Raw genomic sequence first — 25,249 nt, 5'->3', positions numbered from 1 at the left:
CTATACAGCAAAGTTGTTTACTCTAAGTGCTGCCCTTAAATTTTAATTGTCACGGTTGGGTTTTGGTAAAAGTAATAGAAATAGTGCTTATTAACAGTAGCTATACAAATATGTATCCTAAATAAAATCATGAGTCTTTTCTAAGCCTAATTAAAAATTATATTTTAAAATTATTTTATCTAGGGACACCTGGGTGGCTCAGTCACTTAAGCATCTGATTAATGCTCAGGTTATGATCTCAGGGTCGTGAGATAAAACTCAGCATTTGGGCTCTGAACTCAGTGTGGAGTCTTCTTGGGATTCTTTCTTTCCCTCTCCCTATTCTCTAAATAAATAAATAATCGAAAAAATTATTTTATCTAAATTAATAATGAAATTTCAGAACTTTTATTCATATCAAATTGTCTCTAATATGGTATTCTGATTTGACTCATGAGATGAGAATCCCACAAAGTAAAATGAAATAGAAATGCCATCATCCTTTGAGGTCAGGTCCCATGGGATAGATTTCTACCCTTTTGTAGCTATAAAAATATTTAGCATTCTGCAGGATCAGAATGGCAGTACTGATTGTCACAGATAATATGAATTTACTTTGAAATTAATTCATAGGCAGGATATCCTTTATTAACACAGCTCTACTTTAAAAATATATTTATCTTAAAGTATTGAATGAAATCTTTGTTGATAGAGCTAACGAAAAAGTCTTTTTTCCCCTAAGTATATACTCAAAATAAATAAATGGATTTGAAGCTGTTTAAATAATGCCAGAATAACTGGTCTTTTAAGTAAGCCCTAAGGAAAATCAAAATGGTTACTCTCTATCATTGACACAAAAGAGAGACTATTTTTTTTTTAATGTTTCAATCAGTGTTTTGGTGAAAGGGCAATGCAATTATAATGAAGGTATTCTCAAAAGCGGAAAGATTATATGATATGGTAAATTTTTGTGCAAGAAACAGTTTGCTGTAACTTGGGATTTCTGGAAATGTATGATAATATATGGGAATAATAGGATAGTTAATTTTATATCTGGAATTTCAGGGAAATCCAGTTTAGTTGCTTCTGTAGGTAAAATGAGATTCTTACCATCTTAGAAAAAGGTCTGTTGGCTCTGCTGGGGAAAAGAGGTATTTGCTCCAGAATTTTATTATTTTTCCAAGCAGTTCTATTAATTTTTCAGCAGCCAACCTTTCAGTAATGAGTAGAATTCTCATTTCTTTTGTTCTATTTTGATGTGTACATGTCCCATAATTTTTATTGCCCCCCCAACTCTTAAAAGTCTTCTTCACTGAAGTATATTGACATTACAAGGAAACAACAACTTTGAGGAGAGAAACTCTATCAAAAAGTGATTGTTTTATATGATGACCTCCCTCTTGTTCCATTTTCAGCAGAGGGGAAAATAATAACAGAGTGTCATCTTGGGAGAAATGAATGGAGTTTGAGTCTTGAGACAACATAGTCTCATAAGATACCTAGGAATAAACTTAACCAAAGAGGCTAAGAATCTATACTCAGAAAACTATAAAGTACTCATGAAAGAAATTGAGGAAGACACAAAGAAATGGAAAAATGTTCCATGCTCCTGGATTGGAAGAACAAATACTGTGAAAATGTCTATGCTACCTAAAGCAATCAACACATGTGCAATCAAACTCATGAGTTTGTCTCAAGTTGTTGTTGTTGTTGGAAAGTTGTTCTTAAAAAGATATATGTAGTATGTTTCCTTGATTTTTTTTAAATTTTTAGTTTTTATAAACATATATTTTTATCCCTAGGGGTACAGGTCTGTGAATTGCCAGGTTTACACACTTCACAGCATTCACCTTAGCACATACCCTCCCCAATGTCTTTAACCCCACCCCCCTCTCCTGACCCCCCTCCCCCCAGCAACCCTCAGTTTGTTTTGTGAGATAACAAAATTATTTTTGGTTTGTCTCCCTCCCAATTCCATCTTGTTTCATTGATTCTTCTCCTACCCACTTATCCCCCCATGTTGCATCTCCACTTCCTCATATCAGGGAGATCATATGATAGTTGTCTTTCTCCGATTGACTTATTTCACTAAGCATGATACCCTCTAGTTCCATCCATGTTGTCGCAAATGGCAAGATTTCATTTCTTTTAATGGCTGCGTAGTATTACATTGTGTATATATACCACATTTTATTTATCCGTTCATCTTTTGATGGACATCTAGGTTCTTTCCATAGTTTGGCTATTGTAGACATTGCTGCTATAAACATTCAGGTGCACGTGCCCCTTCAGATCACTATGTTTGTATCTTTAGGGTAAATACCTAGTAGTGCAATTGCTGGGTCATAGGGTAGCTCTATATTCAACATTTTGAGGAAACTCCGTGTTGTTTTCCAGAGTGGTTGCACCAGCTTGCATTCCCACCAAGAGTGTAAGGAGGGTTCCCCTTTCTTTGCATCCTTGCCAACATCTGTCATTTCCTATCTTGTTAATTTTAGCCATTCTGACTGGTGTAAGGTGATATCTCATTGTGGTTTTGATTTGTACTTCCCTGATGCCGAGTGATATGGAGCACTTTTTCATGTGTCTGTTGGCCATCTGGATGGCTTCTTTGCAGAAATGTCTGTCCATGTCTTCTTCCCATTTTTTGATTGGATTATTTGTTCTTTGGGTGTTGGGTTTGCTAAGTTCTTTATAGATATTGTACACTAGCCCTTTATCTGATATGTCGTTTGCAAATATCTTCTCCCATTCTGTCAGTTGTCTTTTGGTTTTGTTAACTGTTTCCTTTGCTGTGCAAAAGCTTTGATCTTGATGAAATCCCAATAGTTCATTTTTGCCCTTGCTTGCCTTGCCTTTGGTGATGTTCCTAGGAAGATGTTGCTGTGGCTGAGGTCGAAGAGGTTGCTGCCTGTGTTCTCCTCAAGGATTTTGATGGATTCCTTTCTCACATTGAGGTCGTTCATCCATTTTGAGTCTGTTTTCATGTGTGGTGTAAGGAAATGGTACAATTTCATTTTTTCTGCATGTGGCTGTCCAGTTTTCCCAACACTATTTTTTGAAGAGATTGTCTTTTTTCCATTGGACATTCTTTCCTGCTTTGTCGAAGATTAGTTGAGGGTCTATTTCTGGGCTCTCTATTCTGTTCCATTGATCTATGAGTCTGTTTTTGTGCCAGTATCATGCTGCCTTGATGATGACAGCTTTGTAATAGAGCTTGAAGTCCGGGATTGTGATGCCACCAACTTTGGCTTTCTTTTTCAATATTCCTTTGGCTATTCGAGGTCTTTTCTGCTTCCATATAAATTTTAGGATTATTTGTTCCATTTCTTTGAAAAAAATGGATGGTATTTTGATAGGAATTGCATTAAATGTGTAGACTGCTTTAGGTAGCATAGACGTTTTTACGATATTTGTTCTTCCAATCCAGGAGCATGGAACATTTTTCCATTTCTTTGTGTCTTCCTCAATTTCTTTCATGAGTACTTTATAGTTTTCTGGGTATAGATTCTTTGCCTCTTTGGTTAGGTTTATTCCTAGGTATCTTACAGTTTTGGGTGCAATTGTAAATGGGATTGACTCCTTAATTTCCTTTTCTTCTGTCTTGTTTGTGTAGAGAAATGCAATTGATTTCTGTGCGTTGATTTTATATCCTGACACTTTACTGTATCCCTGTATAAGTTCTAGCAGTTTTGGAGTGGAGTCTTTTGGGTTTTCCACATCTAGTATCATATCATCTCTGAAGAGTAATAGTTTGACTTCTTCTTTGCCGATTTGGATGCCTTTGATTTCATTTTGTTGTCTGATTGCTGAGGCTAGGACTTCTAGTACTATGTTGAATAGCAGTGGTGATAATGGACATCCCTGCCGTGTTCCTGACCTTAGCAGAAAAGCTTTCAGTTTTTCTCCATTGAGAATGATATTTGCGCTGGGTTTTTCATAAATGGCTTTGATAATATTGAGTTATGTGCCCTCTATCCATACACTTTGAAGAGTTTTGATCAGGAAGGGATGCTGTACTTTGTCAAATGCTTTTTCAGCATCTATTGAGAGTATCATACGGTTCTTCTTCTTTCTTTTATTAATGTGTTGTATCACATTGATTCATTTGCGGATGTTGAACCAACCTTGCAGCCCTGGAATAAATCCCACTTGGTCATGATGAATAATCCTTCTAATGTATTGTTGAATCCTTTTGGCTAGTATTTTGGTGAGAATTTTCGCATCTGTGTTCATCTACGAAGAGTGATAGTTTGACTTCTTCTTTGCTGATTTAGATGCCTTTAATTTCCTTTTGTTGTCTGATTGCTGAGGCTAGGACTTCTAGTACTATGTTGAATAGCAGTGGAGATAATGGACATCCCTGCCGTGTTCCTGACTTTAGCGGAAAAGCTTTCAGTTTTTCTCCATTGAGAATGATATTTGTGGTGGGTTTTTCATAGATGGCTTTGATAATATTGAGGTATGTGCCCTCTATCCCTGCACTTTGAAGAGTTTTGATCAGGAAGGGATGCTGTACTTTGTCAAATGCTTTTTCAGCATCTATATAGAGTATGGTATGTTTTCCACCCCCTCACTTTAAATCTGGAGGTGTCTTCGGGCTTAAAATGAGTTTCTTGGAGGCAACATATAGATAGGTTTTGGTTTTTTATCCATTCTGATACCCTGTGTCTTTTGATTGGGGCATTTAGCCCATTAACATTTAGGGTAACTATTGAGAGATATGAATTTAGTGCCATTGTATTGCCTGTAAGGTGACTGTTACTGTATATTGTCTCTGTTCCTTTCTGATCTACCACTTGTAGGCTCTCTCTTTGCTTAGAGGACCCCTTTCAATATTTCCTGTAGAGCTGGTTTGGTGTTTGCAAATTCTTTCAGTTTTTGTTTGTCCTGGAAGCTTTTTATCTCTCCTTCTATTTTCAATGATAGCCTAGTTGGATATAGTATTCTTGGCTGCATATTTTCCTTGTTTAATGCTCTGAATATATCATGCCAGCTCTTTCTGGCCTGCCAGGTCTCTGTGGATGAGTCTGCTGCCAATCTAATATTTTTACTATTGTATGTTACAGACTTCTTTTCCCGGGCTGCTTTCAGGATTTTCTCTTTGTCACTAAGACTTGTAAATTTTACTATTAGGTGACGGGGTGTGGACCTATTCTTGTTGATTTTGAGGGGGTTTCTCTGCACCTCCTGGATTTTGATGCTTGTTCCCTTTGTCATATTAGGGAAATTTTCTCCAATAATTCTCTCCAATATACCTTCTGCTCCCCTTTCTCTTTCTTCTTCTTCTGGAATCCCAATTATTCTAATGTTGTTTCGTCTTATGGTGTCACTTATCTCTCGAATTCTCCCCTCGTGGTCCTGTAGCTGTTTGTCCCTTTTTTGCTCAGCTTCTTTATTCTCTGTCATTTGGTCTTCTATATTGCTTAATTCTTTCTTCTGCCTCATTTATCCTAGCAGTGAAAGCCTCCATTTTTGATTGCACCTCATTAATAGCTTTTTTGATTTCAACTTGGTTAGATTTTAGTTCTTTTATTTCTCCAGAAAGGGCTTTTATCTCTCCAGAGAGGGTTTCTCTAATATCTTCCATGCCTTTTTCGAGCCTGGCTAGAACCTTGGGAATCGTCATTCTGAACTCTAGATCTGACATATTACCAATGTCTGTATTGATTAGGTCCCTAGCCTTCATTGCTGCCTCTTGTTCTTTTTTTTGTGGTGAATTTTCTGCCTTGTCATTTTGTCCAGATAAGAGTATATGAAGGAGCAAGTAAAATACTAAAGGGGTGGCAAAGACCCGAGGAAAATACGCTTTAACCAAATAAGAAGAGATCCTAAATCGTAGGGTGGAGGGGTGGTGAAAGGGGATAGAAAGAAGTTCAAAAAAAAAAAAAAAGAAAACGAATAAAGAAAAAATATAAAAAAGAAAAAATATATCTATATTAGATAAACTAGTTAAAAAATGTTAAAAAAGAAAAAGGGCAAAAGTTAAAAAGAATTAACAGCAGAAGAAAAAAATTGAAAAAGAAAAAAAATTAAATTAACTGCAAGACTGAAGAATCAGGTGTAGAAAGCCATGAGTTCCATGCTTTGCTTTCTCCTCCTCTGGAATTCCGCCACTCTCCTTGGTATTTAACCTGCAGTCCTTCGTAGTGAACTTGGTCTTGGCTGGATTTCTTGTTGATCTTCTGGGGGAGGAGCCTGGTGTAGTGATTCTCAAGTGTCTTTGCCCCAGGCGGAATTGCACTGCCCTTACCAGGGGCCGGGCAGAGTAACCAGCTCGGGTTCGCTTTCAGGAGCTTTTGTTCCCTGAAAGCTTTCCGTAGAGTTTGGGAGGACGGGAATGGAAATGGCGGCCTCCCAGTCTCTTTCCCAGAGGAGCTAAGAGCTCGGGGCCCCACTCCTCAGTGCGCCCTTAGAGAATAGCGCCCAATTACTCCCTTCTCCCTGGCCTCTGGCTGCACTCCAAGCTCACCCAGCCTGCAACCAGTTCAAGGTAACCCCGAGCTGAGAGCTCACTCCTCTGCTCTGTCCCTGTAGCCGGTCTCCCCGTTCTAATATGTGTAAGCTCTGTGACACTCAGACACCCCCAATCCTTCTGTGACCCTGCGGGACTTGAGGCCACGCTGACCCCGCTTGGGTTTCACCCCGGTTTAGTCTCTGTAGCAATGTCCCTCAGCTGAACAGACTTTTAAAAGTCCTGATTTTGTGTTCCATTGCTCCGCTGCTTGCCCAGAGTCAGCCCCTCCCCCCCGGGGTCTATCTTCCAGTGGCTTTGGATTCACTTCTCCTCCAGTCCTGCCTTTCAGAAAGTGGTTGATTTTGTTTCTAGAATTGCTGTTCTTCTCTTTGATCTCCCGTTGGATTTGTGGGTGTTTGCAATCTTTAGATAAGCTATCTAGCTGATCTCCTGCTACCTGAAGTAGTCTCAGCCTGCTACTTCTCGGCCACCTTGACTCCTCTCTATTTCCTTGATATTTTTAAAGGTCTTCTCTTTTTCTTTGTCTCTCCTCTTTGCCAGCCATTTTCCATAATTTGTCTAGTAGAACTTACTTCCTAAAAACACCTTTCCTGATCTCTTGAAATTTGAAGGAAAAAAAATCCTTTAATGCAGATGTTTGAGTGAGGCACGTTACATCATGTTATCTTTGGTGATTACAACAGGGTCTGCCTAGTTAGTCCATGAAGCACTAACACTGTAACGAAAACTGGTAAGCAGCTCTCACACATATGATAAACTGCCCAAGCCCAGATGGGATAAGGTCTAAATTAGATCCACACTAAATATTTTATCAGCATGCCAGCCATTATGAGAGCTTGTTTTCTTATCGTCAGGACAGATCTATGGTAGCAAAAAACAAACAAACCCAAAAAACAGAAAAAAACCAACAACCTGAAAACTGAAGAGCTGACAATTATTACTTCCTTCTTAGTCTATGGGCTACCTAACAGCATTCTACAGCAAGGATTTGTATAGAAAGCGGCTTGGCAAAACTATCTCCATGTCCTCAGTTCTTCACACATTCTAAATCCACTAGTCGGAAGGCATGCTCTCTCTCACTTTGTGTTAACTTTCAATTTTAAAAGCTTTCAGGATTCATGATTTATTGTGTTGTAATTTTTAATTGTTAGCTATTATGGAAGGTCACAAGGCAGATCCTTTCTTTTTACCTAAAGCATATGGCCAGAAAGAAGACTATTACTATATATATTAAACAGACAAACTATCAAAGGCAGCTGCTAAAAAATCATTCCTTGGCTTTTTGCCAGATTTCAAATCGAGTTTTTGAGGACCCAGACCTTCTCATTGATGAAATGGGAACAGCTACCGTGACATTCAGCACTTTTCCCTCTGCACGTCTTGGAACAGGGGTTTGCCATTCGTAGATTTGGAAAGATTTTCTTTTCTTATTCCTTTAGAAGCCTAAAAAGGCAGCTTCCTAATCTAGTGGCATCCAAAACACTTAAAATAGCTCTGAAATAAACTGTTTTTCTTTTTGACGTCTACTTTTTTTCCCTTCTGTAAAATTTATCAGAAAGTTCACAAATTCTGACAAAATTCACCTCTTCTTCTTGGTGCCTACAATTGTATGTACAGTGGCCAGAGCCACTCGATGGATTCTACCAAGTCCTAGCAGTCCTATCTTATGATTAACGTAGCTTTGAATGAATTGACTTTAGATTAATCTATGTTTGGAAGGGATGAAGCTGATGTCTTATGAGCAATATAGGAAATGGATTCCCTTGGAAACGCACAGACTGTATATTAAGGAGAGAAGACTATATTCTCAGTTTAACTGCTAAATGGAAGATTAACTAAGCCCCATAGTTAGGTTTCTCTGTTTAAGCAATCTGAGTGTGTCTCCATCCTCCCTCATTTATTGTCACATCTCTCTCTCTCTCCATATATATACATATATATACATATATATATGTATATATATATATATATCTTTCAGTAGAAGTGTTCATTGCTTGCTTTAAGTAGTATCGAAAATATATTTTTAGAAGTCATTTCCTAATTTATCCTGAATTCCCTTCTAGGGTTATCGGCTTGTTGCCAGGCCTTCCCCTGTTCTAGCACTGGAAGTCCTGTCTCAGGAACACCCTTTGTCACAGGCAAAACAGGACAGTGCTCACTTGATCCCTCATTTCCCCTTTTTACATCAGTGACTTTCTATTTAAGTGATATTATAGCTCTAAAGTTGAGTTACCCTAATTGACAGATCTGTCAGTTGCGGTTCTTGACTTGCTGGCAGCAAACCAACAGCAGCAGCCGCAACACTTGGGTACTTGTTAGAAAAGCAGATATTCAGGTCCCAACCCAGACCTGGAAATCATAAGCTCTGAGGACTGGAATCAACAATCTATTTTTGTTGTTATTGTTGTTTTATAATTTTTAAAAAAAAATTTTAATAAACATATAATGTATTATTAGCCCCAGGGGTACAGGTCTGTGAATTGCCAGGTTTACACACTTCACAGCACTCACTATAGCACATACCCTCCCCAATGTCCATAACCCCACCACCCTCTCCATATCCCCCTCCCCCTGGCCACCCTCAGTTTGTTTTGTGAGATTAAGAGTCTCTTACGGTTTGTCTCCCTCCCAATCCCATCTTGTTTCATTTATTCTTTTCCTACCTCCCAACCCCCCATGTTGCATCTCCACTTCCTCATATCAGGGAGATCATATGATAGTTGTCTTTCCCCGATTGACTTAGTTCGCTAAGCATGATACCCTCTAGTTCCATCCACGTTGTTGCAAATGGCAAGATTTCATTTCTTTTGATGGCTGCATAGTAGTCCATCAACAATCTGTTTTATCAAAACTTCCAGGTGAGGGTGAACCTGGGTTAAGCTCAGCTGGTTAAGCAAATGCCTTCAGCTCAGATCCTGATCCCTGAGTCTCAGGATCAAGTCCCACATCGGGCTCCCAACTCCATGAGGAGTCTGCTTCTCCTTCTGACCTTCTTCCCTCATGCTCCCTTTCATTGTGTCTATCTCAAATAAATAAATAAAATCTTAAAAAAAAAAAAAAAACTTCCAGGTGATTCTGAAATAGAATACATTTTTGCAACCACCAGGTTTCCAGGAAGAGGATTATTTTTGATTCAAATAAGTTTCTAACATCTTAGCTTCATCATTGTTGGATGTTGTAAGAACCAAAAGAGCATAGAGAAAATAGAGTGAAAAAAGCAGTGTGTGAAGAATTATAAGACAAAAATGAGGACGCCTCGGCAGTTGGTTAAGCATCTGTGTTTAGATCAGGTCACAATCCCAGGATCCTGGGATTGAGTCCCACATAGGGCTCCCTGTTCAGCAGGAAGTATGCTTCTCTTTCTCTGTGTTTTCTCTCTCTCTCTCTCTCAAAGAAATAAAATATTTTTTTTTAAAAAAGAGGAAATTGATTAAGGATGAAAACTTAGGTTAGCAGGTCAGAGATTTTCTGTTGCTATGCTAATTTTACGTCTTGTGCCTTACAGGGATATGACCTCAACTTTTGAAAGAAAGGCAAATGTCTAACAACAAATTTATTGACAGAAGCCTCTATATGTATCAATTATAAAATATCTGCCAAGCTCTTTCTAGTTGTATTGTGGAGTATGTATATATATATACTAAGGGAATATAATATATCCCCCCTTAGTCTTAGAAACTAAGACTCCAACATGAAGACATTGATAGAGATTGTTGAGGTTACTTTTATCAACCAAGAACATCCCTGAGATATAAAGTTATGAACCCGATACATAGTCGATAAGACACTCCAGGGTTTCCAGGGTTTCTGTGCTAGAACAAGCCCCTTCTTGTGGACTGAAAGAAAAGAATGAAGGCAAATTGTCTGATAAAGAAAAGAAAAGACCAACTCTAATCCTTTCCTTCAAGTAGAGAGAGACCTTGTCTACTGAGGGAAAATCTCAGTCAAGCTATAAGACCAGAGTCTCTGAACAGTTATAGGAATGAGTGTGTCTGGAAGCACAGCCACTGTGTCCCTAGAAAACCTTGCAAAACTGGCAGCCCACAGCTTAGATCGAACACAGAGAAGATTTGGGCCTACACAGGATTTTATACACACACACACGGAATTGCTAATGCTTAAAATTTGGAGATTTTAAATAAAACTTTTTGGCTTTTATCAAAATAAGAATGAAAGCTCTGGTAAAACTGTACAACTCTTTCTAAATATTTTTATTTTTATTTATTTATTTATTTATTTGACAGAGAGAGAAAAATTATAAGTAGGCAGAGAGGCAGACAGAGAGGGGGGGGAAGCAGGCTCCCTGCTGAGCAGAGAACCCAATGTGGGGCTCGATCTCAGGACGCTGAGACCATGACCTGAGCTGAAGACAGAGGCTTAACCCACTGAGCCATCCAGATGCCCCATGGACAACTGTTTCTAAAACAACAGTAACTGACTAAAGTGGTATAATGAACTAGCCCTTTCCTACGGAGTGTGCTCTCCAGTTTACCACAGCGGCTCACACCGTCTTTGTCAGCTGCCTTGCTTCACTCGTTTACACCTTCTGCCTTCCCTGGTGTGTGTGGGGGGCGGAGTGTGAGTGGGTGTGTGTGTGGGCACACTATTGCCTAGCTTTATGTCTGTTTCTACTCGGTGAGATCTCATTTCAAACTAGAAAGGTCCATTTTGAGGTCAAGGACATTTTGGAGACATAAGATACAGAAGTATAAGTAGATCTCCACTTTGGTTGGCCAACTCTTCCAACCTACCTACCTCGTCAGGGGTCTGGACAGTTTCTGCTCCTGAGAGCAGTTCCTGCTCCTAGCTTCCTGAGCTTCAGGGGTCTCTGGTGTCCCTCCTGCTTGGCCTCTTCCTCCACCCCTCCTCCCCCTAGCTAGCTGAACTTAGAGCTGCCTAACCCAAGTCACTCCTTCTTCGCTCTGGTCCTAATCATCACTTCCTTTTAAGGGCTTCTGCAACTATGCACTTACCTGGCAACTTCCTTCCTTAGCTTCTTACTCCAAAACTCTAATCAGTGATAGAAATAACCTAAATTGCTGATAAATTATCCTCTGAAAGTTAATCTAACGTTACCCTCTCAAATCATCGATGCTCCTAAAAAATGGCCATTCCCAATGAAACTAATTGGTCTTAATTTCAAGAGGAAAATCCAAATACATTTCTTTGAAATAATTTATGTTTTAATCTGCATGTGATATACATGGCACAAAGTGAGTTCAATTGAGTTCAACAGATAATCATTATCAGTGTCTCAATCTACCCCTGATGTAATTGCCTCAAAGAGATCATCTTTGGGTAGCTTTGAGAAGCATTTCAAAAGTTGCTGTATTTTGTTTTGTGAGTTTTTGAAATCTCTTGCCTTTCTATAATTTCTAATATGTGCAAGGCATGGAAAATCTAGTTCAAATACTGTAAAGGGAGAAGAATTAAGAGTTTCATTGGATGTTAAGAGTTTCACTGAGGTCACTCTAGTACAAAATATGCCATGTGTTTTAAAAAGTACAGGGAATCACTTTTTGCATGGTACTTGCACTTTTGGAAGCATGATAAAATCAAAGTTTGCATTACAACTCCTCATGCTCATCCTCCTCAAAAAGAGAAAATCCATTGCCTCCTCTCCCCATCGTGTTAGTGCCAAATCCCTCTTGAGTATATAAATTTTACCATATTTATTTCTTCACCTCCAGTGAGTAGCCCAGGGTCTAACGTATGAGGGCTCTTTCAGGCCCAGACCAAAAGTTTCAGGGCTAAGACCAGAGTGCAGATGAAAACCTTATGTCATCCAGGTGAATATTGACATGTTCTACCTCAGTCTTCACCTAGCAACCCCACAGTCTGCACCCCAGGGATTGCCCCTGTGACCTGAAGGGTAAGAGATCTACTCACCTGTGTCAGACCTGAGTCCTGCCAAGGGGTAAGACAGATCCTGGAGGGCAGGGCAGAAGCTGCTCCCCAAGCTAGGATTTTTTGGGTGGTGATTGGATCCACCCAAATCAGGTAGCCTGTGGGGGAGGTACCTCTTCTCCCCGGACTTTGTCTGCTAAGGTGATTTGATGAAGCCCAGGTATGAACAAACTAACCTCTTCCTCTGGTTTCAAGATATAGGCTGTGATCTCCTTCTACCTCTCCTCCCCCTTCATTCCTCTTTCTTTCCTTCTTTCTTTCTGGAGAGAGAAAAAGAACAGGAGCAGGGACAGGGGAAGGGAGAGAAGAGAGGGAGAGAGAATCTTAAGCTGGCTCAACACCCAGCACAAATCCCAAGAAGAGGCTTGATCTTAGGACCCTGAGATCAGGACCTGAGATGAAATCTAGAGTCGGATGTTTAGCTGACTGAGCCACCCACCTGGCAACACACACAGACACATGCACACACACAGATACAGACACATACATACACACACAAACTTGTAAGCTCTGACTCTGTATGCAGGCCTCCGAGGTACCCATTCCAGCTCTCACTTCCCTTTCCTATCTTTCTCATTTGCTCATTTGGTTATCAAACTCTCTAAAAACTTTTTTTTACAAGGGATGCCTGGGTGGCTTCATCAGTTAAGCATCTGCCTTCAGCTCAGGTCACGATCCCAGGTCCCTGGGGTGGAGTCCCACATCCCACATTGGGCTCCCTGCTGAGCAGGAAGCCTGCTTCTTTTTCTGCCTGCCATGCCCCCTGCTTATGTTCTCTCTATCTCTCTCTGGCAAATAAATAAAAATATTTTTTGAAAAACACCTTTTTTTAAACAAGATCAACAAATTCAAAAAATAGACTTTTGTGTTGATGCCTTGTGAAATGTGAAGACCTCAAAAATACAGTATCCAATGTAGAGGTCATTCTTGCCTGGGTCTAATGGTGTGGTCCTGTACTCAATAAATATTAATTAAATTAATTTACATCCACCGGAAAGAAACCACCAGAAATAATTTATAAAAAAAAAACTTGTGGATTTTTTTTATTTTTATTTTTTGGTCACGAGGCACCTTTTTATACTTCAGAATGTCAGCATATTTAAGAGGAAGCAGCTGTTCTGCTCACTTGCTAACAAGCCTGGGTGAGACTTAAATTCACACATAGAGGAAGGACATAAATTGTATATAATTCTGAGTCTCTAATTTACAGGAAAACATGATGAGTATCTTTGGGTCATAATATTAATTCCTGTCACCTGAGAGGAAACTTAAATAACTCAGCTTTAGTTGTCCTATTGGGTAATGAGGTTTGTGTCTAGGAGAATAAATTTCTTACCTAGACCATGTAACTTAGCTGCTCTGTTTTGCTCTCTGGAATTCAAGTCATTGATATTTTCTGAAATCTTTTCTTATGCTATACGGAATTTAAAAAGTATTTGCAGTGTTTTTGCACAAGGATGAGGACCACAAATGGGTCACTCTGAATACTGACAGCTTTTCTCTTGTTCCCAACTAAAACCCCATCCCACAAAGTATTAGCAATCTGTTTTGATGCCAAAGCCAAATACTGACAGTTGCAATGATGAATACTTGCTACAGGATACTAGCAGAAAAACTGCACAGAAATACAGACCCAACCCATCTCAAACCTTTCTCTTCCCACTGAATAGCACCCATTAGTTTTGACTTGTGACATATATAGTTCTTAGAAGGTCACTGGTTGTAGAATGCCAAGAAATCTGAGTCAACCTTTGGGGAAAAATTAAATCATTATTCCAATTTCCCATCTTTGGGTAAGGAAGGAAGGAAATAGGAAAGGGAAGGGAAGGAAAGAAAAGGAAAGGAAAGAGAAAAGGGATGAGAGGAGAAGGAAGGAGGGAAGGGAGAAAGAAAGAGAGAAAGGGAAGACAAGACAAGACCTGTAGTTTACTTTTACCATTTTGCACAAGAGGTTATTTGAGAGCTGTTGATTTTTCTTTTCTCTCCTCCTCCCAAAATAATTCCAATAACATAATACTCAGCATAAATGGATGGTTGGACATACATGATTGACTCTAGCTCAGCTATGTTTAGTTTCTTTTAAAGGCAAATTTTTAAGATGCTATCTTCAAACATGCATAATAAATCATGACCAATTTGAATTAGCTGAAGAGGCAAAAAATACATTAGATGAAGAGAATGTATACAGTTCTTTTATTAAAAAAATCAAATTTTTAACAATAAAAAATAAATGAAGAGCATATGCTTCTGAGCCAAGAGCATATGCTTCTGAGCCAGACTGTCTAAGTTCAAACCCTTGTGCTCCACCTGGCGGCTCTGGCTTTGGGCAAGTTCCGAAATCTCTCCATCCCTCAATTTCTTCTCAAGATGGGGATAAAAATGGTGTTCCCCTCTTAGGTTTATATGAGAACTGAATGAGTTCATACCTGTAAATGTTTTAAAAGTGATTCAATAATCATTAGCTGTAATTGTTATCCATTCATTCATTGTTTTCTTTTAATAAATATTTGAGTGTTTTTCTCATGCCAAGTGTAAGTGCAAGAATTTAGCAATGGACAAACCTGATTAAAGATTTAACTTTACTATCATCAAGTCATCATGAGATGTCTCATGAACCGTGATGGATATTTATCAGCCTTCTCATCCTCAGTGGTTTAGTATATATAGAACCTAGCACAAAACAGCTGCTTAATAAATGTTGGTGGAATCAAGTATGAATCCGTGACTCATTGCAGCACAGGATAATAAGCACTTAATTTAGGATTGGGAGTTGCAATGTCAAGTCCCAGTTTCTATCCTAGAGCACTATGTGACTGAAAAATTGTAATCTGAAACCTAAGAAAGCTATACCAAGAAGCCACTAAGATTTTTTTTGATCATGATTCTACCAGGTAACTGACATGATGTACTATTTGTTGACTGGTTATAGTTCTATTTTTCTTAAATGTAATGAACTTTTCATTTTAGAATAGCTTTAGATTTACAGAAAAGGTGCAAAAATATTACAGAGGGCACCTACACCCCCTGCATCCAGTTTTCCCTTACTGTTAACAACGCACAATGTCATAGTGCATTTATCAGAACTAATGAACCAATAGTGATACATTATTATTAACTGAAGTCCATGTTTCATTCACATCTCCTAAGTTTTTACCTAATGCCCCCCCCCCTTTCTTTCCTCCAGAATCCTAACCTGGCTACCACATTATATAAAATCATCACATCATGTCTCCTTAGACTCCTCTAGATTTGACAGTTTCTCAGATGCTCCTTGTTTGGATGACCTTAACAGTTTTGGGGACTATCGGTCAGGAATTTCATAAAATGTCTTTAAATTTGGGTTTGTTGAATGTTTTTCCCATGGTTGGACAGGGGTTGTGAGTTTGGGGGAGGAAGTATAGAAGTAATTCATCTCACATCTTATCAAAGGTATATGTTGTTAACATAAACACCCACTGAAGATTCTGCTTTTCTGGTTGGATAAAGAATTATGTATAATTGGTAATTTAATGTACCATATTAAGAAAAATTTCTTGACTAGATGTAATTTTCTAGGCAATGTCTAACATAGTTGATTCTCTTTAAATACAGTATAATCTTAAAATACACTTACCTTACTTTTAACATGAAAAATTTCTCTCACCACTGATAAATGAAAAGGAACTGAAAAAATCCATGTCCTGTTATAAATTAATAGTAATCCTACCTATGGATACAAGATTTATATATTAAATTTAAAGTGAAAACTATAACTGTTTGTATTTCTTTCAAATTAAAGGCAAAATTGAGAAAATAACAGATTTGTGCTCAGCTATGAAGTCAAAAAGCAGAAAGAACAGAAGTTAGGCTTTTTGATACTAATTCCTCTAAAACTGTCTCATGCAGAGGACTTGCCTTGAGAAATGTTAATACTTAACTAAGCCCTAGGCATAGAGAATCTGGCATTTCTAATCTTGTGGCATCCTTGGTCTAAACGTACATTATCCTCAGAGGTTAGAAAAAAATACTGATGTAGCTGTTACAGGGATTAGAAGATCTATGGTTTTGTTTATCGTATACTTTTCTTATGAATATCACTATAAATAGGGAAGTTGGTTTAGGATTACTATGATCTATGCTACACACAGTTTTCAGATCAAGACATAAAATAAATATAGTCTATCCAGAGGAGAAGTTGTTAGAAGTTGGGTATTACTAGGGATATCCTTCCCTGGGTTTAAATGAAATAAATACCTAGAGTATCACACAGCTCTAGCATGTAGCCACACTAAGTTAAAATATATATCTGTATTTACGGTTGTCACTCCCCATGGAGCTGATCGTAAGACCAGTTTAGTAGTTTTAGCCTACTTCTGTCTGTCACCTTACTTTGTAAGCTTATCATGTGTCACAGTCATGGCCAAGAGTTCATCCACAATATTTTTTTTAATCCCTGATGTTTTCAAGCTATAAAACACTTTGCCCTAAATCACCATATTCTATATCTATGACCTTGGAAATGTCCTTAATTTCTGGAATTTCCTCAGTTGTACAGTTTGTGTGAAGGTTAAATGAAATTTTACATATAAAACACTTAGCAAATTAATTGGACACTTGTTATTTACTCATAGACATATAGGCCTATGCTTTCAGTCATTTCTGGTTTGTTGGGAGCAATGAATAGATACTAGACTATCATAGTCATTGCATTTGATGCCATATATAGGTTCTCAGAAATATTTTCTAGCTATGACCTGATAATTTTACATAGGCACCTCAAGAGACAAGTAAAAATTAATCGGGAAATGGACCTGTCAATGTTGAGAGAATAAATATATTCTGGTGCAAAACTTGGGATTCAAGTAATTTTATTTATTTTTCTCTAGCCACGAAAAGCTGATGAGCAGACTCTTTTTACATGGTTGGAGGATATTCTCCAAAACACTAAAGGAGGCTTACTTGATGATCTTAGTAGTTAAGTGATTAAACATGTATGAAATGTCAGGCAAAGGAAATAAGATCCAGATGAACTGTTTTATACAACAGTCCTCAACAAGAGCCCATTTTTCTTCTGACTGACTAGTGTTTCTGATGCCATATTCGGGAAAGAAGCTATAACCAATCTCACCTAAACTCCCACCTTTATATCTGGATCAAAGGAGATATCCAAGTTAAAGGGGATCCTATAACTGCAATCAACTCTTGATAATGTGATCTAATAAGAAGTAAGCATTTATGAGGACAACATTTCATTGCAGGCAGACCACTGTCCCTTATAACCACTGCCTAATTCACTTATTATGAACTTTTCACTGTGGCATTAATGACCATGGCAGCATCTGGAATGAAAAACAGTTCCAAGAGCAGGTGGAGCTAGAGAGAGCCTGGGAATATTTTGAATAGGAGGTTAAGAACCAGCCAGCTGGGAGACAAAAAATAAATAGTAGAAAGGTAGGAAGGTTAGGAACATTAGAGATCCTTTGCAATTTGTTATTGGATATGGCAAACATTGCTGATGGTAATTGGTAATTGTCATCTTCAGAATGGGAGCTGTGTATGCCCAAGTGAAGTCAGGATAAAGGACTTTTGCTTTATAGCTTGACCTCTCCAGATTTAGAATCAGACTTTGGAGCCAGAAGGATTGTAGCATTCCAGTACATCAACACTTCCGTGGTCATCAGACTCCTAGAACGATGATGTGACATTAACATGGGGCGACCAGTCAGTGAATTTCTTGTAGAGTGGCCATTGATGTTTGAAAACTACATAACAAACTCTCTGAATGCAGCCCGGTACAAAGCATGCATTTAATATATATGCCAGACCAGAGTTTTTGTACCTGGCATTGAATATATAACTCTTTGTAAATAGGACAATGATTTTCTAAATCGTTGATCTGAACAAACCCTTATGTTATCAGGTTCCATTTTTTTTTCTTTCTTTGCACAAGCCTATAGAAAATGATCAGTACTTATATTTTAATTAAAGAAATAAATGTAGAATGAAAATAGAAATATGAATAATAAAGAAAAATAAAAAATATCTTTAAAGTGTTTATCCTCTATTTTTTAAAAAGCCATCTGTGTAGAAATAGAGGCATACAAAGTACAAGGCATTGCAAATACTATTTTACTAAGGCCATATGTTAACAAGAGAAATCTGTGAGTATGTTTATTTGTCCCACAGGAAAAAAAAATGAAAGTGTATTTGGGTGTATTTTTCAGAATCATCTGCGTATTTTTTTTTTTAATCAATATAGACAACTACACGTGCCCATCTATACAAATTTCTTCATGAGGTGATTGACTCATAGTAGAGAGGCAGCAATTACTGGTTGTTCTCATCATTATTAGCATAATGTAATATTAGTGATACATTTCCAAATAGGGAAAGATAATACCGCTGTTTTCGCCTTCTTTCCTGTTATTTTGAATGCAGACAGTACCGCAGGGACACCAGCAGTATCAACGACAACTGTGGAAATTCGCAAAAGCAGTGTTATGACAACTGAGATCACCTCCAAAGTGGAAAAAAGCCCCACGACAGCCAGTGGCAATAGCTCATGCCCTTCCACGGAGACTGAGGAAGAAAAGGCAAAACGGCTTCTTTACTGCTCGCTCTGCAAGGTTGCCGTCAACTCTGCCTCGCAGCTGGAGGCGCACAACAGTGGTGAGTTGCAGTGATTTCTCTTCTGTCTCAACAGCTCTGCAATTATCCTCCTCTGAATGGATTAGATCGTTTGCAGCAGGGGACAAAGGGGTGGTAGAAAACTGGCAATTATTACATGGAAGTCATCAACCATTAAAAATTAAAAATGACATGCAAAGTGTCATTTGCATGGGCACAAGAGAGGACTGTGGGGCTCCTTAATGTGCTTGTGTTTACAGATGTGTGTGTGTGTGTGTGTGTGTGTGCATGTGCACGTGTGTTATTAAATATTAGGAGATAAAATACAATGTAATTCTAGAGTAAAAGCTTTGCATTTATTTGATTTCAAAACTGCTATGTACTCCCACGCATTGGCTTCTAAATGACATTTTCTAAAGTTTTGTCAATAATATAGCTACAAAATTTGGTTCCAAAACTCAATGTGCTTTTGCCTAAAACCTCTCCATAATGGTTTTTACGGCAAATGACGCTGTTTGGTGTAAATCTATATCACCAGGACAATTAAAGGTAAAGTGCTTATTATGGGCAACCACTGAGGTGTGTTCTCTACATGTAATAGTTTATTTACTCTTTGTGACAACCTAAAGATATTATTCTTGCTATTTGATTGAGGCTCAGGCCAGGCACATGACCAACTAAATGGCTGAGCCATGATTTCAACTTAGGTTATTTTAACTTAAACACTAAACTTGAATATATCATAATAGAACATACTAATAAGCCAGGATGAAATGCTTCCCAATATACTTCAATTCTATCCATCTATTGTATATCTACATCTATAGAAAGGTATTATATAGGTATTATATATCTATACCTATACCTATCTATCTGGATAAGTCGATGCAAAAAGAGAGCCCAGATCTCTATATTTATATCTATATATCTAGATTATATATTTATATCTATAATTAAATTATGTGTAGATATATAGATATAGATAACTGATATATATTCTGCCCAAGATTTTAGACAGCCCTTTGGCCCTAGATTAGATTTCCTCTAAAAGGCTGGGTTCATTGCCAGGACCATGTCAGCAATCACAATAGGAACAGAATCATTTGTAAGTCATACCCTGGGTTAATATTGCAGCTTTATGTTGTCTGTCACTGGCCAATCACTGTGCTGCACGGTAATGCTCAAGTATTGACTTCAGTATTCTACGGGAGTAATTGCAGATGGAGAGCAATGCCTTCCACACATCTCTTCCCCCCTGCATGCAACATGAGCTGTCGTCCGGGAGTTCATGAGTTCAGAGGCTGAGAAACACAGAAAAAGATCTGGCCCCAAGTCAGAATCTATACCGTGCAGACGTGCCTCATGTTTTACTCATGCAATTACATTATTCAGGGATGCCAGATAATTGGAGAGCAAAAACATCATTGAAAGTCCATTTATTTCTCAAGAATTCTTGATCATTCTGCATAGTGACAGAGAAACACATTCATTTGCGGGGCGGGGTGGTGGGCGCTCCGCTTTGACAGATAAACAAACCATACCTTTGAGGCTGGAGTTAATTTATCAAGAATTTGGATGTCCTTCCTGAATTCTTATCAGAAACCTTTGATTAAGAAGCAAAGTATTCTTCGTTATTTCATTATGTCATATCAGGTCAACATTTTTCATACTCCAATTCTATAAATCTTATCTCTGCTTTGTGTGTGGGAAATACCCATAAAGCTTTAAAAGCACATTCACCCATATCACTTTCAGATATATATGATTCCCTATATCTGGGGGTTCTGATTTATTATATATCCAGGCCTGGAAGCCACTATTTGGGAAAAGAAACAAAGCAAAAACAAAAAACCTCAAGTGTTGCGCAGGCAGAGCTGAGAACTACTGGAACCATCTTATTTGAGAGTTTAAGGTGGTAAATGCGTGTAACCTTATAGGAAACCCTTTATAGGGTTGTCCCCTCCAAACCTTCAGTACGGTCAGTGAACTATAACCTCCCCCCTTCTGCCTAAGCTTGGTTCTTTATCCCTGCATTTCCCTTCCTACATCAGAGATTTTTTTCCAGAGTCCAGACCCAGTGCTTATTTTCAGCATCCCACGAGACTTGCACTAGCCAGTTGGGCCAGAACTGGAGGTGGCCCAGGAAGAAGAGAAGATATAGGAGTAGATTCTCTTTAATCCCCTCTGTGCACCATTTTTGATCTGCAAATCAGCTCTCTTTTGTAACTGAAGCAGCGGAGGGCAGCTCATTGTGTCCCGGACGTCCTCTACCTGTGGATGGTGAATGCAGTCATTTCCACAGTCAGACAACTGCGCCTCGTGCCCTGGTATCATCTTTGCCTTCAGATCCCATGTGGGGAAACCCAAGGGAGGGGGATGTAAAGGAGAGGGAATCTCTGTAGGCTCATTTGCCTGCCACAAAAAGAGTAGCTGTTGTAGGAGTCATCCTAAGATTAGTGTGGTGTGTTTTAGTTTGGGTTCCATTAGAAGCAGACTCTGAGACCAGGATTTGAGAGCAAATGGCTTTTAGGCGAGGCCAAGGGCATGGGTCAGGAAATGGGAAGGGGGAACAGGGAAGGGAAGCGGCCAGCGACCGATGCATCACTAGGCAGTTACCAACGTGGGCTACTGGACTTGCCAAACAAAGCCGTGACACCACGGGGCTCCCACTGCGTTTCACTGTTTTAAACATAAAAATGTCCAGTGGTCACACAGAATGACTGAATGGAGTTAGCTCAAATTCTGTCACTTCATCTTTACAATCCAGGTGTTATCATCTCATTGTTCACTTATGATGTATTGTTTACATTAAAAATACAGAGTACCACTGGGGCCAAAGGCATGAACTGCAGCCTTTGTGAGCTTGAATGTTTTCAAACAGGTAGGGAATTGCTAATGAAACAGGAGACTGTAGCCAAATTCCTGTGTGTCTGTGGCCCACGGTGTAATAGAGAGGTCTACCCATTTATTTCCATGTAGCATATGATGTTTAGTATAGGGTAAGTTAGCAATGGGCTAATTTGATATATGCTGAAATCTCAACAGGAAAAACACTGCTTGTTTAGGATATAGACAAATTGTGTTCTAGGACACAGTCCTTTATCATGGACATAGGTTAGAGTTGCCAGTTCATGGTGAAGGTGGAAAGTAGACGGTCTGCTTTAGTCCATTTAATTATTTTCTAGTTCTCTTTCGTGGATCCCTCTATTACCTGGACCCACAGCAGACTACAGTCACTGCCTGTGGGCTCCACTGCCCCCATACTCATCCCCCCAACCCCCCCTGTATCACTAACAGTTCTCTGCTTGCTTTCAGAGCTAGATATTAGGAAACTACTGTGAAGATTGTGCTTTTTTCAGGGAACTCGGTTTGAAGGCCAATTTTGTTCAGAAACAACCAGACTGTAGGGTGGGGATATGTGTCCTGTGCATCTAAATTGTAATTCTAAGTATTTCTCTCCCTTTTTTTCCCTTCCATATGCATGGAATAAGGTCTTTAGTTCTCAATGTAGAGTTATACATTTATGGTTTTTCTTTTTAATCGTAAACCAATTTTGAGATTATAGCTTCCATCGCACACAACCTCTTGTATGTCACCATGGGATGAGCTAGAAGCGCTCAGTCCATTTTTACCTCAGATCCACAAATAACAATTCTGTGTGAACCTGGACAAGTCAACTGTTCTCTTTGGACCTCTCTCCCTCTCTCTTTAATGGCGCTAAGAAGCCCTTGTAAGGATGAATTATTATTAGTGTGACCACAGTTGCTGCTAGCATTATTTGGGGATCAGTTGTGTTATTTCATTTGCTTTCTCTTTTATTTTTCACTGAATTTGCAGTTAATGGATTTATGTTCCACAACATTTGAATGCAGGATTTAAGTATGAGTATTCCCGCTTTGCTTTTTTTTTTTTTTTTTTTAAGAATTTGAGAGAAGTAGTTATCATAGCTTACTGGCATGATTCACAAAACAGTCTAAGAATGTTTAAAACAACTTAAGAGGACATACTCTTTTCAAAAGATCTGGAAGTCTCCTTTCAGTTGTATGTTATAGACACAAATAATACAAAAAAATTTGTCTTTTTCTTGAAAGAAATCTCCCCAAAACATTCTACTAAGTAATGCTTTGCTTAGCTGATTTTGATGGTTTTCTCTACATAATTAAAAACCTTTAAAATGTTTTATAGTTAGTGCTTATTACAAATTTGGGTAAATTTTTCTGGCAATAACTTGAAGTGGTAACCTTTGATAATTTTCATTGGGCTCGTTTGAGCTTTTCTGTCCCTAGACAGGGCTTATTCTATCCCTCACTAAGTTTTAATATACAGAAAAGGCACTTATCAAAGGATAGACTTTACTAACTTTTAGAGATTTCTAAATTTTTGCTTAAACAAAACCAACACTGTTAAGAAGGAGAAGAGCACTAAAATTTACTGAGAGTTCATGGAAGTGCCAAAAGTAATCCTTAGAACAATAAATGCATTTCATGTAACACTTCAGTGGAGCAAATAATTTCCTCTTCCACAGCTGAGGACACTGAAGCACAAAGAAATGTAAACCACACAGCTAATGGAGGCAAACCCCGACTCCTACCATGCCAGAGCCAGAGTCCACCATGCTCTTGACAAATATGTGTTCATTGCTCTTTATTCATACCCAATACTTGAGCTGTATCTCCTGTGGATCAGGCAATAAGAATACAGGATGAGCAAACCCCTGGAGTTGCCTTCAAGAAGCCCATGTCTAATTCGTGCTTCTGTGTTCAGGAAGAGAATTAGGTAAAGACTTGTTTCATCAAGACATCTGTTTCACGTTTCAAGTGAGAAATTCATTTAAGCCACTCAGCTGTGGTCAGTGTTCATGGCCTTATTATTACTAAGGTCCAAAGATTATCTGCCACTCCTATTCAGCTTCTTCCAGGGTAACGGTAAGCCTCCCAATTACAGAAGATATTGGGTGGGTCAAGAGTCCCTCTAGACAGTCAGAATAAGAGCTGCTCTCCTACAGACTGCTTCCTAAGCATTGATAAGCCAAACCAGCCCAGGAATGCTTCTCACTTTGACTGAAGAAACTGTATGGAAAAGAAGTATTTTGATAAAATCACCTGTTTGGATAAAGAAGGTTGGACAACCATCTAGACACACCCCCCCCCCCCACACACACAGTGAGACAAAGGAAAAAAAAAAATATATATATATATATATATATATCTTTGTATATAGATCTTGCTCCCCAAAGCATTGTTTTGCCATACACTGACTTACACCATCTGCAGAGTAAAATATATTTGTGTCTGTTTTGCAAAGGGCAGGTGGAGGGGGCTTGCAAACTGAAAGGGAAAAGCAGAGAGGCCTCCCCACCAGCTCCACATTTCAAGTCCTCCAGTCTACTTACAAGATGTCGACCTTTTTCTCTTTCCTTCATATGTTGGGATATGAACATTTTCATAGATGTGCATAAGAATACGACCTTCAACGTGGGGAATCTATGTTGTAAGAATATACCTTTTTTAATATTGGATTCGGTAATGTTGCAATCATTCTAAAAGAGAGAAACGCGACTGTGAACCTGTTTCTTGTATTCATCACCTCTTATTTAAGGCGATGGTCATTGGCGCTGACCTAGTGTGCCCCTTAATGTGTTTTCCTCGTTGATGGTCAATGGTTCTGGAAGGCTGGTCCAGGAATCCAGAAAATTGAGAATCTTATTTTTTATGCCTCCAGAACTGATAACAATCTAATAAACAAAAGTAGGAAAGAGAAACCACTGAAAAAAAAGGGTTTAATGGCAGAAAGGAAGGACATAAATGATGACGAGAGAAAATTCCATAGCAAAACCATATGGCTAAGTGATAAAAATAAAGAATAGTTATCAACACGAAGAAAAAGAAACTTGTGAACAAAATTTTGAGAGAAAACTCCCATTCATAAACTACCAGGCTAAAAACCAAACAAACAAGTGTTAATAACGGGAATTACACTCATCATGAGTGAGAGTCCAGAGATGTTCATCAGTTTATTAAAAAGAAGCTTTTGTGTATAGTGTAACTTCTTAGCCTTTCATTGCTTATCTCCTTGGTCATTTGTTTTTACATTTGAAATTGAGTTATGACCAGTTTGGGCTTTACTATCCTAATGGGCTTTTTTTTTTTTTTTTTTTTTCAGGCATCAAGATCTTTATACTCTTCCTCTTCCTTTTTGAACCTAAAACACATAGCCAAGAAAGCTTGTTTGTATTCTGTTTAGAAAGTGGGTCTTTAATTAGTGCCACTTCTGTAAACA

At 38.5% G+C, this 25,249-nt stretch overlaps 1 protein-coding gene across 3 annotated transcripts in view; it reads left to right on the top strand.

Moving 5' to 3' along the window:
- The window catches only part of ZNF385D (zinc finger protein 385D), a 940,931-nt gene that overhangs the window by 909,030 nt on the left and 6,652 nt on the right, over window positions 1-25,249 (top strand). For all 3 annotated transcript variants that reach the window (XM_082729121.1, XM_082729123.1, XM_082729122.1), the window contains one exon: window positions 18,782-19,012. In XM_082729121.1, the coding sequence (XP_082585247.1) occupies window positions 18,782-19,012 (231 nt within the window). The remainder of the gene's footprint in view (window positions 1-18,781; window positions 19,013-25,249) is intronic.

Source organism: Mustela nivalis (genome assembly GCF_964662115.1).
Source record: "Mustela nivalis genome assembly, chromosome: 1".
NCBI classification, from domain to species: Eukaryota; Metazoa; Chordata; class Mammalia; order Carnivora; family Mustelidae; genus Mustela; species Mustela nivalis.
Note: the sequence above shows the minus strand (reverse complement) of the source record. Positions and strands in the feature narration are given on the sequence as shown.